The sequence below is a fragment of the Panthera uncia genome, chromosome X, assembly GCF_023721935.1.
Source record: "Panthera uncia isolate 11264 chromosome X, Puncia_PCG_1.0, whole genome shotgun sequence".
In the NCBI taxonomy this organism is placed as follows: domain Eukaryota; kingdom Metazoa; phylum Chordata; class Mammalia; order Carnivora; family Felidae; genus Panthera; species Panthera uncia.
Genome location: NC_064817.1, coordinates 6511219 through 6526839, shown reverse-complemented (window position 1 = coordinate 6526839; position 15621 = coordinate 6511219). Strand labels below are relative to the sequence as shown.

At 52.7% G+C, this 15621-nt stretch overlaps 1 protein-coding gene across 1 annotated transcript in view; it reads right to left on the bottom strand.

Moving 5' to 3' along the window:
- Positions 1 to 15621, bottom strand: part of CLCN4 (chloride voltage-gated channel 4) — a 60308-nt gene that overhangs the window by 29075 nt on the left and 15612 nt on the right. The window contains exons 3-4 of the mRNA XM_049643414.1: positions 5563 to 5717; positions 2842 to 2941 (exon numbers count right to left, since the gene is read on the bottom strand). Of these exons, the coding sequence (XP_049499371.1) occupies positions 2842 to 2941; positions 5563 to 5706 (244 nt within the window). The 5' untranslated portion in view covers positions 5707 to 5717. The remainder of the gene's footprint in view (positions 1 to 2841; positions 2942 to 5562; positions 5718 to 15621) is intronic.

Below are 15621 nucleotides of genomic sequence, written 5' to 3'. Positions count from 1 at the left end.
GGGGGGAAAGACACTGGGCGAAAGAAGTAAGTAAACCGGGGGCTCCGATAGCAGGTGGGACATGCTAGAGAGAAAAATCCAGCACGTTACAACGGTGCAGCCACTTTAGAAAACAGCCATCTGCAAGGTGTCCACCCGGGAGAAAGGAAAACATAGTCCGTGCATGGACTCGCACACGAATGTTCACGGCAGCACTCCTCACAGCAGTCGAAGAGTGGACACGACCCACGCGCCCATACTGCTGCACGGAGAAATAAAATGCGGTCTATCCACACGATGGAACAGCATTTGGCAACAAAAAAGGGTGAAGCACTGACGCGCGTGACAGGGCGAACCCCGAAACGTGATGCCCAGTGAAGGAAACCAACCGCAGGACCACATACGGTAGGATCCCACTGCGTGAAATGTCCACGAGAGGCAAACGCACAGCCACGGGAAGTAGATCCGGGGCTTCCTAGGGCTGGGAGGAGGCTGGGGGCACTGGGGCTTGAGAGCTAAGGGGTATGGAGGTCTTCTGGGGGCTGATGAAAATGTTCTAAAATAGCGGTGACAGTTTTACAACTCTGCATACGCTAAAAACCACTCGATTGTATACTTTAACAAGGTGAATTGTACAAGATGTGAATTATGTCCTAATGAAGGTTTTACACGCACACGCACGCATACTGGGGCGAGGCTGAGACAGGGAGAGAGGACTTTTAGGAAAGGTGGTCAGGGAATGCCTCAAGGGAAGGGGACACTTGAACGAAGACCTAATGAAGGTGAGGGAGGGGTCCAGTAGATACCCAAGGGCAAAACCCAAGGATTCCCCCCCGAATTTCGTCACTATTCTTTCATTTGTGATCACCTCATCCCTCCTCCAACCTTCCGGGCGGACCGGGCGGGCTGGCCCGCACTGTGCAGCTCAGCTTCCTTCGGTGGAACAACGGCGACACCCAGTGGTGATTCCTGATAAACGCCCTGTAGAGGCGACGCTGCTCAGGCCTCCCCATAATGGGAGTCAAAACAGGATGCCCAGGGCGCCGCTGAGGAGAGGCCAGGCCAGGCAGTGGGACCCCTGAGTCCTCCCCCACGGTCAGAACAACTGGGGAACGGAAAAGTGAACGGGACACAATTTGCTGACTTTCCCTTCAAGGCCACCTTCACTGCCAGTATCATCCCCTTCTCGCCTTCCTCCTAGATCTGTCTGCTGGTGTGTCCAAGGGATCGCCCTTCGCCAGGGGGGTTTCGGCCCCAGCTGCACATTAGAACCGCAGGTAGAGGGGGCTGGGAGAAAGAGAGGAGAGGGGCTTTACCCGATGCTAGGGCACCATCTCCAGGGATCCTATTTCCTTGAAGCCCAGGCGGCAGAATTTTTGTTTTCATTCCCCAGGTGATTCTTCCTGAAACAACTGACAAAAATTGGGCTGGCAGTGAAACCAACCGGGCAGTGTCCGGATTGGTTAAAGAGAGCCCAATCGGGCTCTTACGTTCGTCAATAAATCCATGCTGCGCTGTGCGCCCTGGGAAGATGCTGGAGTATCTCTTCCGGATTTCCTCACTTCCTCTATTTACTCGTCCTTCCCAGAAGGCAAGAATAATGATACAGTATACAGCTTCCTACACCTATTCTACATAAAGACGTCAAAATTCACAGCGAATTCCTACCCTGCCCGCTTTCAAAGGTCTTCGTGGAAGCAAACAAATTGGTGGCGAAACGCCGTATATGCGTGAAATCAAATTCCCCGCCGGCATCGCTGCCATTTTATACAGGGGATGCCCCCCGGGAAAGGGAGGCTAAAATTAGGGAAATGGATGGACAGCCACCGTGACCAGAGGGAAAGAGCCCCCCCTTCCACACTAGTCTGGGCTCTTTAGGACAGGCCAAGGCCAATGGAGCCCCTCCCTGGCAACCAAGCCTCTCCCACAACTGTATATGGAATAAATGAAAGAATGCCCAGAAATCAAAATCCTCTGTAATCGGAAAATGTGTATCTACGCCCCCTTAATATTCTTTTTTAGAACATTTACCACATTCAGCCTGTATTCTAGTGATCCTCTGATCGATCCTATAACCACAACTATGATGATATTACAGGCAGGTGATTTCTATCAAGGGCATCTCTTAGTGTGCTCAGATATTTTATTCTTAGACGTTAACCTTCACAGCCTCCTAAAAGGAACTAAGTTTCAGGAAACAATTTCCACGGAGAGCTGGTACCTGTGACATTCAAAGGGCAGGTGTCCCCTCCAGATACTCATCCCTTCACTCTGGACACCTCCCGCTGGCAGCAGGGTGACGGGATTATAAAATGAAGGGCCCGGAGTCCCTGAGGGTCACAACAACGTCGGCCTGCAGGTATCTCCCCTGGGCCTAGTCCACAGCCCGCGGGGGGCTGGAATTATCCTGAGTATCTTTAGGATGTGTACAATTCGTTCCAGGGCCTGCCAGTATCCGTAAACACCTCCCTCCTATGGGGTTTGGTTTTTAGAGATCAAAGTGCTCCCACACTTTCTGGCATACAATACAAACTATGTGCCTTCGATAAAATCCACTACGGCAACGAACGACCGTGCGGTGCAGAAGCGGCTACCAGCTCTCTAATTACAGCTTTCCAGGGACGGCACTCGGGCCCACGCCTTGGGGTCTTGCCTTACTGATGGCACACGTCACGTGAAACGTGTGGTCGTGTATTTTGCTCCTTGGTATTTCAAGTAAGAAAAGCCTCGACGGATAAGAGAGGATCGCTTCTTTCTCGGGATACCGTCCCAGACAGTTGTCGATTTGGGTTTTGGTACCTCCAGCTCCGCCCAGGAGGACCTCCTGCCCCTCCACGTGTCCGCCGCGTGCCCTCCACATACCCGCCAGCAGGCCAATGAGCAGCATCACCACCCATCCTGACCAGGCGTCCAGCAGACTCTTGATGAACTCCCATATGGACTCCTTGCTTTTGCTGGTTATCTAGAAACAAAAAGACACAGCGGTTCATCTGGATACGCTTTGTAACCCATGCTTCCTGCCGAGGAACGGTTTCCTTGGGAAACGGGCCCCTAAGAAAATGAGTGTGATTAAGCAACAAAATTCCCACTGACGATATCCTTTCGGTTGCCCAGCACGATGACAGAATGGGCTTTCTGGATCACAGGGTGACAAGGATGCCATAACAGTCTCCAAAGAATTAGAATCCCCCCCGCCCCGAAAATCACTTAATTAAAAAAACTTCCGAAGTGTGATTTGATCTTTGATTATTCAGAAGCCATTCGAAGGGAGGCATGAATTCATCGTCACCACTTTCCATAAGAATTACTGCTGGGGGGGTGGGGGTAGGGGCCCGGGTGCCACAGACAGTTAAGCATCCAACTCTTGGTTTGGGCTCAGGCGTGATCTCACAGCTCAGGAGTTGGAGGCCCCTCTCTCCCGGCCCCTCCCCCCTGCTCGTGCGCACGTGTGCTCTCTCCTCTCTCAAAGATAAAGAAATAAACCTTATTTAAAAAAAGGAATGACAGGGGCGCCTCGGTGGCTCAGTCGGTTAAGCATCCGACTTCAGCTCAGCTCATGATCTCACAGTCCGTGGGTTCAAACCCCACATCGGGCTCTGTGCTGGCAGCTCAGAGCCTGGAGCCTGCTTCGGATCCTGCGTCTCCCTCTCTCTCTGCACGCCCCCCATTCGTGCTCTCTTTCTCTCTCTCAAAAATAAACATTAAAAAAAATTTAAAAATAAATAAAATAAAAACAAGAATTCCTGCTTTCACTTACACTGTAAGGTCTGCTCGCCAAAGAACCCCTTCAACAACGAGTTCGTTTCCTTTGCTTCTTTCCCAGGGTGAACGTTACGAGTAAGAGCTCCGAATGAGCCGCACAGATCACCTTTGCTCCCCCTTCACAGAGCCCCGCCTTCCTGGGACGCCTTCCTCTCGGCACCCTTCACAGCATCTTCTGGAAAGACCGTGCGCTCCGCGGCCCGGCGGGCCTCTGGCACAACTACCTGGCCGTGCGACGGTGGCACGAAAGGAGCCGCGAGGAACGCAGACGCGAAGGGGCGAAGCGGCGTGCGTGGCCGCGTTCCGGGAACACTCTGGTGCCCGACAGGGCCCGAGGGCCGGAGTCCGGCCGCCGCGTCTCCCGCGCTCCTCCACGCCGGGGGGCCAAGGGGCCGGGCCGTCCTCTGACCCCGCCGCACCCCCACACGCGTCTCTTCCCCTTCTCCCGCCGCTCGGTGCAGCGACGGGACACTCCTCGCCTACCGGGAAGGCGCCGTCCCCGAGGGCCCGTCCGCCACCTCGCCACTCTCTCCCTCCTTTCGCTCGCGGCCACTTCGCCGGTTCCCCTCCTCCGCCTCTACGTGCCTCTTCGAAGCGTCTGTCACGGGCGCCCCGTCTGCGCCCCGCCGGACCTTCTCCGTCTCCGCACGCAGGCCGCCTCTGCCGCTTCGGCCCCCCCCGACGCCCCGGCAGCCCCGACCTCACCCCGGAACCGCAGGGCGCCCCCCACCTGCCAACCGTCCCCAGCCGCGGGCTGCGTCAACGGCGCGCACTCGGAGCGGCTCCCACGGAACCGCCGGCCGCTCCCCTCTTCCTCCCGCCAACAGAGGCCTCCGCTTCGAACCCGCGGCCTCGAACCCGCGGCCGGGGCCTCGTCCCGGCCTCCGCTCCCCGCCCCCCCCCCAGACCCCCCCCCAATCCCCGTCGGCGGCTCCCCTGACAACTCCTGACCCGGAGCCTCTCGCCGCCCGCACTTCACTGCCCTCGGTCGCACCTGCTTCCTCTTTCCCCCCAGCTGATCTCCGAGCTTCCTTCCCGCGTCTCCCTTTGCGACGCATCTTTCTCGCACTCCGTGGCCGCGACCGGGAAGAGGAAACCCAACCCCCTCTTCGCGGCCTCCTTGGCCACCACGCCCAGCGCGGCTCCCCTGGCCCGTGCCGCCAGACTCAGGTCTTCCCTTCTGGGAACCCTCCGCCGGGCCTCCGAGCCGCCGGAACCACCCACGGCGCCGGGTTCTGTCATGCCTCCGCCACTCGAAAAAGGGCCGCTCCTGACCTGGGAACCCTTTCCTCTTTCTCCGCCTAGCAAACTCCCAGTCATCCTTCCAGACCCCAGTGAAATGTCACCCTCTCTAAAACACCCTTCCCTGACCGTCCCTCCCGAATGATCACACGGCCCCGATACCACCTCGCCGTGGCCACTGACGTATGTGCTGACTGCCCGCTAGACGCCAGGCCCTGAAATACGGGCTTTCGTACACACACACCTCATTCGGTGTTCACGCCGAATGACCTCCATCCTCGCAGAAGAGAAACCAGGGTCCCGAAATGGCACCCCAAAAGTCACCCCGCCTAAAGGGGCCAAGGGCACGATGTGCCTGACTTGTCTGGTTCCGGAGTCCCCTCCCTGCCCCCCACACCATACCTCTGTATGACACAGCCCCCCACCCCGAGCACCTAATACCGTCATTATCTGTCCACATCTCTGCCTCTCCCACTAGCCCTTCTCTTTTTTAGAACGCAGCCCAGCACGTGACATGTGACCCTAACCTCAGCTCAGGAAGCGTCCCCCTTCAATATGTCTTTTAGGAACGCCACCTACCTTTCTGTGTCTGTCGGTGTCCCGTGACTTTTCCCTTAGCCAGTCGATGGTGTGGAAGTCCTCATATGTCCCCACATCAGGGAATGGCTCATCGAGGAAATCCATCAGGTTTCCAGAACCACTCATCGCTCCTGCATGGACCATGCTAGTTACACCTGGGAGAGAGAACCTGTGATTAAAATCATCATGCAAGATATCTGCACAGACACGGCAGAATCATCCACATGTACTTTTTCCTTTGTCACGCGTGGTCATTATGTTCTATAAAGGCACCATGAACTCCAAACTGGTGAGCACGGAGGCAACGTCCCAAAGCGTTAGGTGGGGTTAGGCTCCCGCAAGCATCATCTTTGTAAACGAGGTCGCATTTTTGTGAACGGGTCAATCTACAACCTTGTTTTCTGTGTTCCTGTTTAAGGATATCTTACCGAATAGATGTTGCTGATTCACTAACACTGAAGTCGCGGCTGACAGCGCGACAAGTCGTGCCTGGACGAAGCATGTCTGACAAATGTCTTTTCTCCACAAGGCACGCTGCAGCCTTCTTCCAAATGGAAACACCAGGAGCACTGCATCTCGGGGCCATTGCCAACAGCACAATTACCCATAATAAGAGCACAAAAATGTGAAAACCCTGGCACGAAACAGTCCGGGCAAAGGACACTCGTTTCTAGTCTGGGAGCTGAAATCAGACGGAGGGGCTGGGAACGCACCTCTCTGGGGACTCGGACTTTTCGCCACTCTGCACACGCACACGTCTGTGAATAACCGGGACAGAGGCACGCGCGGGGGCTGGGGGGCAAGGCTTACAGGTACGTTTTAGCGAGTAGGCAGATGCGCAGACGCAGAACCGCAAATCACGAGGATGGCCACCCGCATTTCTGGAAAACCTCAAGTACTGTGGAAGCGAGGGAGCCATCCAAACGAGAGCACTGGAGGGGAAGCAGGGCGGAGGCACGCCGCTCACAATCGAATCCCTGGAACCAAACCAGTGACTGGTCCTCTCGTGAGATGAAGGAGACCACGCAGGCAGGCAGCCTCTGTGGTCGTCACTACAGATGTGGCATGCTGGGGAGCCAGTAGCTACCTGGCGGAAGCCAGGGTGAGCTGCAGAGGGCGGTGGCCCTGGGCGGGGGGGGACCCACGGAGACCGACAAGGGAAGACGACGACCTGCCACGTGACCCATGCTACGGTCTGAATGTTTGTGTCCCCCCCCCCAAATTCACATGTTGACGTCGTAACCCCCAAGGTGATGCTGTTAGGAGGTGGGGCCTTGGGGAGGTGATTAGGTCAGGGGCGCAAAGCCATCACGAATGGGATTAGTGCCCTTTTACAAGAGACCCCAGGGGCACCCAGGTGGCTCAGGCGGTTAAGCGTCTGACTCTTGCTTTCGGCTCAGGTCATGATCTCGCGGTTTCACGAGTTCGAGCCCCGCGTCGGGCTCTGTGCTGCCCACGCAGAGCCTGCTTCGGATTCTCTCTCCCTCTCTGCCACTTCCCCACCCGTGCTGTCTCTGTCTCTCTCAAAATAAATACATAAACTTTAAAAAAAATAATAGATAATAAATACATACATGTATACAAGAGACCCCGGAGAGCTCCCTCACCCCTTCCACCGTGTGAGAACACAATGAGGAGTCCTGACTGGGAAAGGGGCCCTCACTCACCCGACCGGGCTGGCCCCCCGGCGTCAGACTTCCAGCCTCCAGAACTGCGAGACCAAAGTGTCTATTGCCTGTGAGCCCCCCAGTCTGTGAGACTTGATCACAGCAGCCCAAACAGACTAAGAAAGGCCACGAGCCGGGCCAGGCTGGCCGCACGCCCCCTGGGCACAGAAGCTCTGGATACAGGCACTCACTTTTAATTTTTCTTCAAATACAGTCAAAAGGGCTCGGGCTGCCAGAACGGTAGCCGGGCGGAGTTTCTCTTCTTCCTGCCTAAGATAACAATTCCACCCCCACTACCCTGGCCCCCAAGACACCTTCCACGTTATACCACCATCAGAGCCTCGTTTACAGATCACGTAGGAGCTCATTTGAGATGTAGAAAATGCTTTGCAGCAGGACCAATGCTCCCCACCAGTTAGCAGAAAAAATAAGGCGCTCTTACAAAGACAAGAGGTTGGAATAAGCACTAAATAAAAATTACTTTGGCGAAGAGCATGGAAATTTGAATTATAGGGCGAGGACCACAAAAGTGCTGGAGTAGATGGTTAAAGAGGCAAAGGGTAGTTATAAAAATATTTGAGCATAGGCGTCTCTCATTGCTTTATGTCTCTTTATATCTGGAGGACTCAACCACGACCTGATGAAACTAACTGCGTTTTAATCAAATGGAAAAGTCGCTATGGGCAAAGTGGGGTAATCACCTTACAAGCAATAAAGTAGCAATAGTGAGTGATTTATTGACCGTCTGTGCAACTCGGCTGCTTTAAAACTTTAAAAGTTTGAGGTCTGAGCTATGCCAAGCTGAAAACTATACCCGCTGATGGGTACCCAGGGAAGAATCATGTTGCATAAGTCAGTAGCAACCAATAATAAAAAGGAAGGAGTGAAATTAGAAAGCAAAGATCTCATTCTCATTTCTACAAAAACAAGGTGGTAACAGCTTTGTATTATATGTGGCAAAGAAAATCTCTGATGGGAAAAATAAGAGAGCAGAGACTCGAACATTCTATTAAAAAGGGACTCCGTGTTCCCTGAAGCTTAACCAAATCTGTAGTCAAGCAACAACTCCAGGCAATCAGGGTTGAATCAAAAAGTCACTCTTGAGAACAGTCACCACCTTTAAATTCTGATGGAGTAGGTCACGGTCGTGACAATTAGACACATAACTGGTAAAGGAAAATAAACGGGATCTAGTTGGGGTCTTCTGTGGGAGCCCAGAAGGAGGTGGTGAGGTCACTTCTGACACTGGGATTATTAGGAAAGACAGGAGGGTCCGGGGGAGGGTGAGAAGAGGGCATCCAGGTTAGAAAAATGGAAAGAATTCTATCTGGAATCCAGGTGGGAGACATGGATGGGTAAGGAATGAGAGTCCAGCCAAACATGAGAGCAACTAGAAGCGAACTCCAAGGACTTGCTGAGAAATAAACTTAACCTTCGTAAGTCCATCATGGTTCAAGGAATAGCCCCAAATGGATGCCAACAGTCATCTGTACCTCAGCGGGGAGCCCCGCTCCTCTCACCTGTTCTCATTTCTTCTCTCCAAGAAGAGTGCTTCTGCTGGCACGTGACACCTATGCTTATGGCTTCAAGGCCATGGTTTCAGGAAGGACAACATCCTGGAACCTGGATCTGAGATTCCTACTTGGTCTGGATCATCTAGGTCAGGGCTCAGCACACACAGCCATGCCCAGTCGTTTAGGTAGGGTCTATGGCTGTTTTCACATCACAAGAGCTGAGCGGTCATGGCGAAGACAGTATGGCCCACAAAGCCTAGAATGTTCAGTATTTCGGCCGCGTACAGAAAGCGTTTGCTGATCCCTGATCTACGCAGTGGGCTGACTGCGAAAAAGGTCATATTCTCTACCCCTCCGTGTACCTACCACATTTTCAAGGGGACTTCACAGGTCCTCTTTGTTAAGACGTGCAGTCCATCTCTCCACCCAGTGACTCTGCACCGGCCTTGTGACATGTGGCAGAAGTGACAGCATGCACGTGTGCTCAGTCTAGATCCCAAGAGGTGAGGAAGCTTCTGCTTTTTTTTTTTTTTTTTTTGACCTCCACCTCTGTCACGGAAAGGAGCCTAGGCTAGAATGCTGGAAGCTGAGAGACCGCACGGAATGGAGAGCTGGGTCATCTTGGCTGAGGCCGTCCTAGGTCACCGAGGCCCAGCCAGGCACAGATCGATGAGCGAGCCCAGCCAAGATCAGCTGAGTTTAGCCCAATCAAATCACCCAGCCCACCCACAGACTGTGAGAAGCATAAACGGTTATTGTTCCAAGCCACCGGGTTTTTTGAAGAGCCTGTCACGTGGCAGCGTCCTAACAGTGTTTAACATTGTTACTTGGGCTCGAGGGAGAGGAGGAATGAGGCAGATAAGCGAGCTGTGGCATCGCAGACCAGCCCCGGGGACGGGACAGGATGAGGACCGGCTGATAAAACGCCTCCAGCCAGAGGCATCCGCGGCCTGACAAAGTAACATCTCTCCCACGCGACCCTGTTTACCTACAAAGGGGCTCTGGAAGACACATGGGGCACCTAGATCTTTTATGCAGTCCTTTAAGGCTAGAAGGTATCTAGGTTTGGTCTTCTGGTAGGACTCCAAGGGGCTAGGGTCAAAGTGTTCGACAGCAGATGACAACAACGGACCGTGTCCAGTAAAACTCACTTCACCCAGGGCCCAACGAACACAAGCATGTGTTGACTGTGACACTCTCGGTGACATAACTTAGGACGTCGATGTTGAACACAGCTCTGGATGGGTCGGCTCACCCTCAAAACAGGGATCTGTAAAATGTTAAGGAAACCCGCACTTTGCATAGTTGGGTGTCGGCAATAACAAAACGGTTTCTCCAAAAGGTGAATGAAGGCAGGAAATCACCCAGATCGAGATGAAGAATGACGGGTTCTGACCCAGGTATAACCAAGGCCTGACTGAACATAGAACACCCTATCCTAGGCTAATAAGGATTATCAGCATGTCTGACCAAAAACGTCACGCAGAAACCCATACATTTGAGCGTCCGTTTCCTCTACCTTGAACGGCTTTCCTGCCCTCTGACTGGAAAGCTTCTATTCACCCTCCAGAATCCTGTTCTGTTTCACTCTCTCTGGGCAACGTGCACTAATTTCCCCAGAGGGATTTGAGGGCTTCCTCCTTGGCAACCCAAAAGCACGCTCGGTTTTTCTTATTTTTTTCAAATGATGGTTAAAACAGTAACAACACAAGAGCCACCCTCGTAACAAATCTTAAGCGCACAGCACATTATTGTGCAGAATGTTGTATAGCAGATCTCTAGATATTTTTCGTCTTCCGTAACTGAAACTTTATACACAACCCCCCCCCCATATCCGCTCCCCCCAGCCCCTGACAACCACTGCTACCTTCTGCTTCTGTGAGTCTGACTCCCTGCAAATGAAACGATGCAGTATTTGTCTTTCTGTGACTGGCTTATTTCATCCGTGTGGCTGCGCATGGGAGGGCTCCTTTTCAAACGCCACTGTAGGTACACATCACGTCGCCTTCGCCCATTCATCCGCTGATGGGCATTTCGGTCGCCTACTTATCTCTGTCCTTCTCCCAGTGGATCACGATGCTTTCTTTGCTGACTCCCGTTGGTAGGTAAAGGTCTGCTGGTAGCTCCGGTACCTCGGACAGGGGTCTGGGAGCTAGCTCGGGCCCAGGAACGCTCGGGGCACAAAGCAAGGGCTGGCAAACCACAGCCCGCAGGCCAAATCCAGCCCACCGCCTGTTTCTGTAAATAAAGTGTTAAGGGCACATGGCCGCACGCCTTCCTTTTACCCCCCGTCTGGGGCTGCTTCGCCCTACCGCAGCCGAGTGCAGCAGCTGCGACAGAGACGGTAAGGCCCGCAGAGCTGAAAACACTTCCCCACTGGCCCTTCATAGGAAACATTTGCTAAGCCCTGAGTGTCAGCTCAGTCGCTCCAAGGGGACAGAAAGGAGAAAGGTGGCAAGGACAGCCTGCTGGAAAGAAAGGCTCATGAGCCCGGGAGGTTTCAGTGGCAGTTTCTGGCGCGTCCACACTGCAGGAGGAACCTTGGGGTACTCACCCCCGTGGGGACCAGCCTTCCTCGCCGATTGGAGGGTTTTCACCTCTTAATCTGAGTTACGAGTCTCCGCTCCATCCGCCCAAGTCATCTGGGAATTCGCTCACAGGGAAGTCGGCAAATAAGGCAACGTGGTCTGATCTGGGAAAGAACTGCCAGGCTCTTACGGCCGGGTCACAGCCAGGCTGAGAGAGGAGGGGACAGGTGGAAGGTCTTCAACCACGTCTTACGTGTGGATGTAAAACATGACAGCAGCACCACGCGTAATGGCTCCAAGTGGGAAAGCACCCAGAAGCCCGTCCAAGTAGAGGAGAAAAATGTATCAGGGCTTAGTCCCACAATCGAACACTACAGAACAGGCGCTGGCAAAATGCATCATCCCGTGGCCCAAGTCCAGCTCACCGCCTGCTTTTGCACGGCTCACCAGCCAAGCATGGCTTTTACATTTTTTTAATCATCAAAACACAAAAGAATGATATTATGTGACAAACGAAGATTGTAAGAAATTCAGTTTCGGTGTCCACAAAGTAAGCGTTATTGAAACACAGCCCCAGTTGTTAATTTGTGTATTGTCTCGTGCTGTTTTTATGTGGCAAGGGCAGAGCTGAGTAGTTCTGACAGAGGCCACACGGCCCCCGAAGCTTCAAATATTCACTATCTGGCCCTTAATAGAAAAAGTTTGCTGGGGTGCCTGGGTGGCTCAGTCGGTTGAGCGTCCGACTTCGGCTCAGGTCATGATCTCGCAGTTCGTGAGTTTGAGCCCCGCGTCGGGCTCTGTGCTGACAGCTCGGAGCCTGGAGCCTGCTTCCGATTCTGTGTCTCCTTCTCTCTCTGCCCCTTCCCCGCTCATGCTCTGTCTCTGTCTCTCAAAAATGAATAAATGTTAAAAAAAATTTTTTTAAAAGAAAAAGAAAATGTTTGCTGCTATAGAGCAAAGAGAACAATCAGTAATTACACCCAACGACAGAGATTTTACAACATAATGTAGAACAAAAGCTGGAAGTAAAAGATTCCATTTATACAAAGTTCAAGGGGCACCTGGGTGGCTCAGTCGGTTAAGCATCCAACTTCAGCTCAGGTCACAATCTCCCGGTTTGTGGGTTCAAGCCCCGCATTGGGCTCTGTGCTGACAGCTTGGAGCCTAGAGCCTGCTTCGGATTCTCTCTCTCTCTCTCTCTCTCTCTCTCTCTCTCTCAAAAATAAATACAACATTAAAAAATGTATTAAAGTTCAAAACCAGCAACATTAATCTGTGGTGAGAGTATGGATAGCAGATACCTCTAGGGGTAGGGGTAGGGCCTGGAAGAAGTCACAGAAGGTTTCTGGGGACCAGTCACATTCTGTTCCTCGAGTTGGCTGCTGGTTACGTAGTTGAGCTCCCTTTGCAAAAATTCGTGGAGGTGCACACTTACACTTTTTGCATTCTTATAGATAGATGTTTACTTCCATAAAAAGTTAAGAAAAGTGGTTTCAGTCTCGCAGCACCTCAAAAGGTTAAACACAGATTCACCACATGACCCAGCAATTCCACTCCCAGGCTTATATGGAAAGGAACTGCAAACACGTCCACAAACACACAAATGCTCACAACAGCATTATTCCCACCAGCCAAAAAGTGAAAACCACCCAAAGGTCCATCAATTGATGAATGGACTAGACCCTAAAAATGCAACTAAAGGACCTCACTAGCAACATTTCGACCTGGAAGCTTTGGGAAAATTGAAAAGGTAGTTTCTAACACACACACACACACACACACACACACACACACACACACACTGAGGTTTCTATAATATCCTACAATCAGAAGAGTTTCTGCAAGTAATTAGCTACTCTGATGCTTCAAGATTCCAGACGCCTTGGGCTCAGTCGGTTAAGCGCCGGACTTCAGCTCAGGTCACGAACTCACGGCTCATGGTTTCGAGCCCCGCGTCGGGCTCCTGTCACACCCCAAGGAAGTTCTAGGGAAGACCGGCCTTTGGTCGCTTCCCCCACAGTTGTAAAACCACTGCATGACCACAGGCACGTGAACTGCCCTGTATAGGCTTTGTTGTCCTCACCCAGTTTCTAGAAGAACGACTGCATCCGATGCTACCCGTACCCCTCAAACCCTTCCGATAAGCTGCAGCCGATTTCCGACAGTATCTCCATGCCCGAGACCCCTGTTTCAGGCCCCCCGAAAGTGGCCCTGGAGCCACGGCACGCCCGAAGTACATTACTGGGAGCAGGTAGGACCCGAGGGCTCTCAGGAGCTGGTGTAGAAACACCCCCACTCCCTCACCCCTCGAACGGAATCACTTCAAGGCATGTGTTTTGCACCTGTACAGAAAAGATTTACCACTGCAGGCCGGACACTGCTCTCCTTGGGAAGGCCTGCATCTGGGAACTTGGACTTCAAGAGGGTTCCCACCATCCCCGAAGTGGTAAGAATGGCTCACTGTGTGTACACTGGCTGTCCAAATAATGTCATTTGTGCCACACTCCCGCTTTCCCTCTAAAGGTCTGGAATTTTGACAGCGAGCTAGACAGAGGGTGCCGGCGGAAGCAGCCTCCAGTGAAACCCCCAGCACTGAGGCTCTAACGACCGGGCCTTTCCCCTTTGCTGATTTTGCCCTACAGCCCCCCCTCCCCGGCTATAATCAAGCACAGCCATGAAAACAACCATAGACTGTCCTGTGAATACCCCTGGTTGAACCCAGAGATGATCTCGGGGACCGGTGACACACAAAGCCCCTGTTCCTACAGCGCCCAGAGCATAGAGGTAGCCTCCAGTCGCCCACTGGGTGACCCGCACCTCCAGCCCAGCCTCTGATGGCTGCCTTCTTTCACAGCCACACTTGCCCACGCGCCTCCCAAAAGACCCCGCACCGGGCTCCTGGTCTCAGGGTCCACCTCTGGGAGAACACAGATGAAGGCAGCATGGCGTTTTCTGCTTCGTCGGCCACTGATGCCTTTGCCTGTGTAAAACCCACAAGGGGTGTTCTTATGGCCCCGCACCAAAGGGCAATGTCTTCATGACGTGGGGCTAAGCGAAGACTTATCAGAAGGGACACAAAAGCATGATCCATAAAAGAAAAACTGGACACATTATGCTAACGGGCAACGTAAAACAGATTAACAGTCCGTCAATACAAGGGTCCAAGCCGTCCCGAGGCCTCTAGCAATTCTGGGACAGCCTGAGCACCCAAATGGCCTGTCCTACGCCCCTCGACAGGACACTGGTGGCCGATCACTGCCTAGATGGGATACACACAAATCCCAGTGTGCGTCAGCACTCCCAGCACGCTGGATCCAGGTCCCACGCCCGGACTTTCAGCTTTAGCAGCTCCGGGGTGCGGCCCAGCGATCTGCATTTCTAACAAGCTCCCAGGGAGGCCGACTGATGATACTGGCTCGTGGACTGTACTTGGGGAACCACTGGCCCCCTTCATTTTTTGTCCCCTCCTATTTCCCACTCTCTCCCATGCCCTGTATCCTTCCCACTGTATTTTCATCACTAGTATTTTTAACATCGACCTTATTTACAAACTGCGTTTTGTTAGAATAATTACTTGCAAGCTTGCTTCCTTCCGTATCAGATTGGGAGTTCCTTGAGGTCGGTTGCTCACCTTGATTTACTATCTGGACTTTTGAGGAAGCGTTTGCTGGGCCCTGCCATACAGTAATATTACCCACTAAACCTAAAAAGCTTAGCCGACCACATACACTATCTCCATTCTACAAGCGCATTACTAATATTGTAATCCATCTATAGATTTAAAAAAAAAAAAAAGACCTCTATCCAGCACTCAGCTCGATGCTTTGGACATCACTGCGTAGACATACTGAATAATACATACAAGAAAGATACCTTATCCGTGCACACACTCAGGACAAAAAGAGTAATATAAACCAGACTGAAGTCGCTACCCACGTAAAACGTGAGTGGTTTTAACACCTTTCTTTGACTACATATCATCTGGTTCACGCACCGTCCCACACTTGTGTGACACCACCTTCCCTGCTAGGTTGGCGGGGTTTCCTTTTAACTGCTCGATTCATGTTGATTTTCCTTTATTACATTTCACCCATGAAAACAGCTGAGCTGAGAAATACATAGACGACAGTGCGGCTGCCAAGCATCCTGGCTGATACTCAACCGCGGGCCCGTGCCACCGGGGACCACGGGAGTGGACTCTGAACCCATCGCGGTGGCTAAAAGCACCACAAGCTGACAGTTCCTTTAGGCGAACCTTCTTCGCCATTCTTACCCAAGTGGAGGAGGTGAGAGGGAAACTGGTTTAAAACTCGCTTCAAACTCTCTCGAGAAGTTTCCTGAAATAAAGTT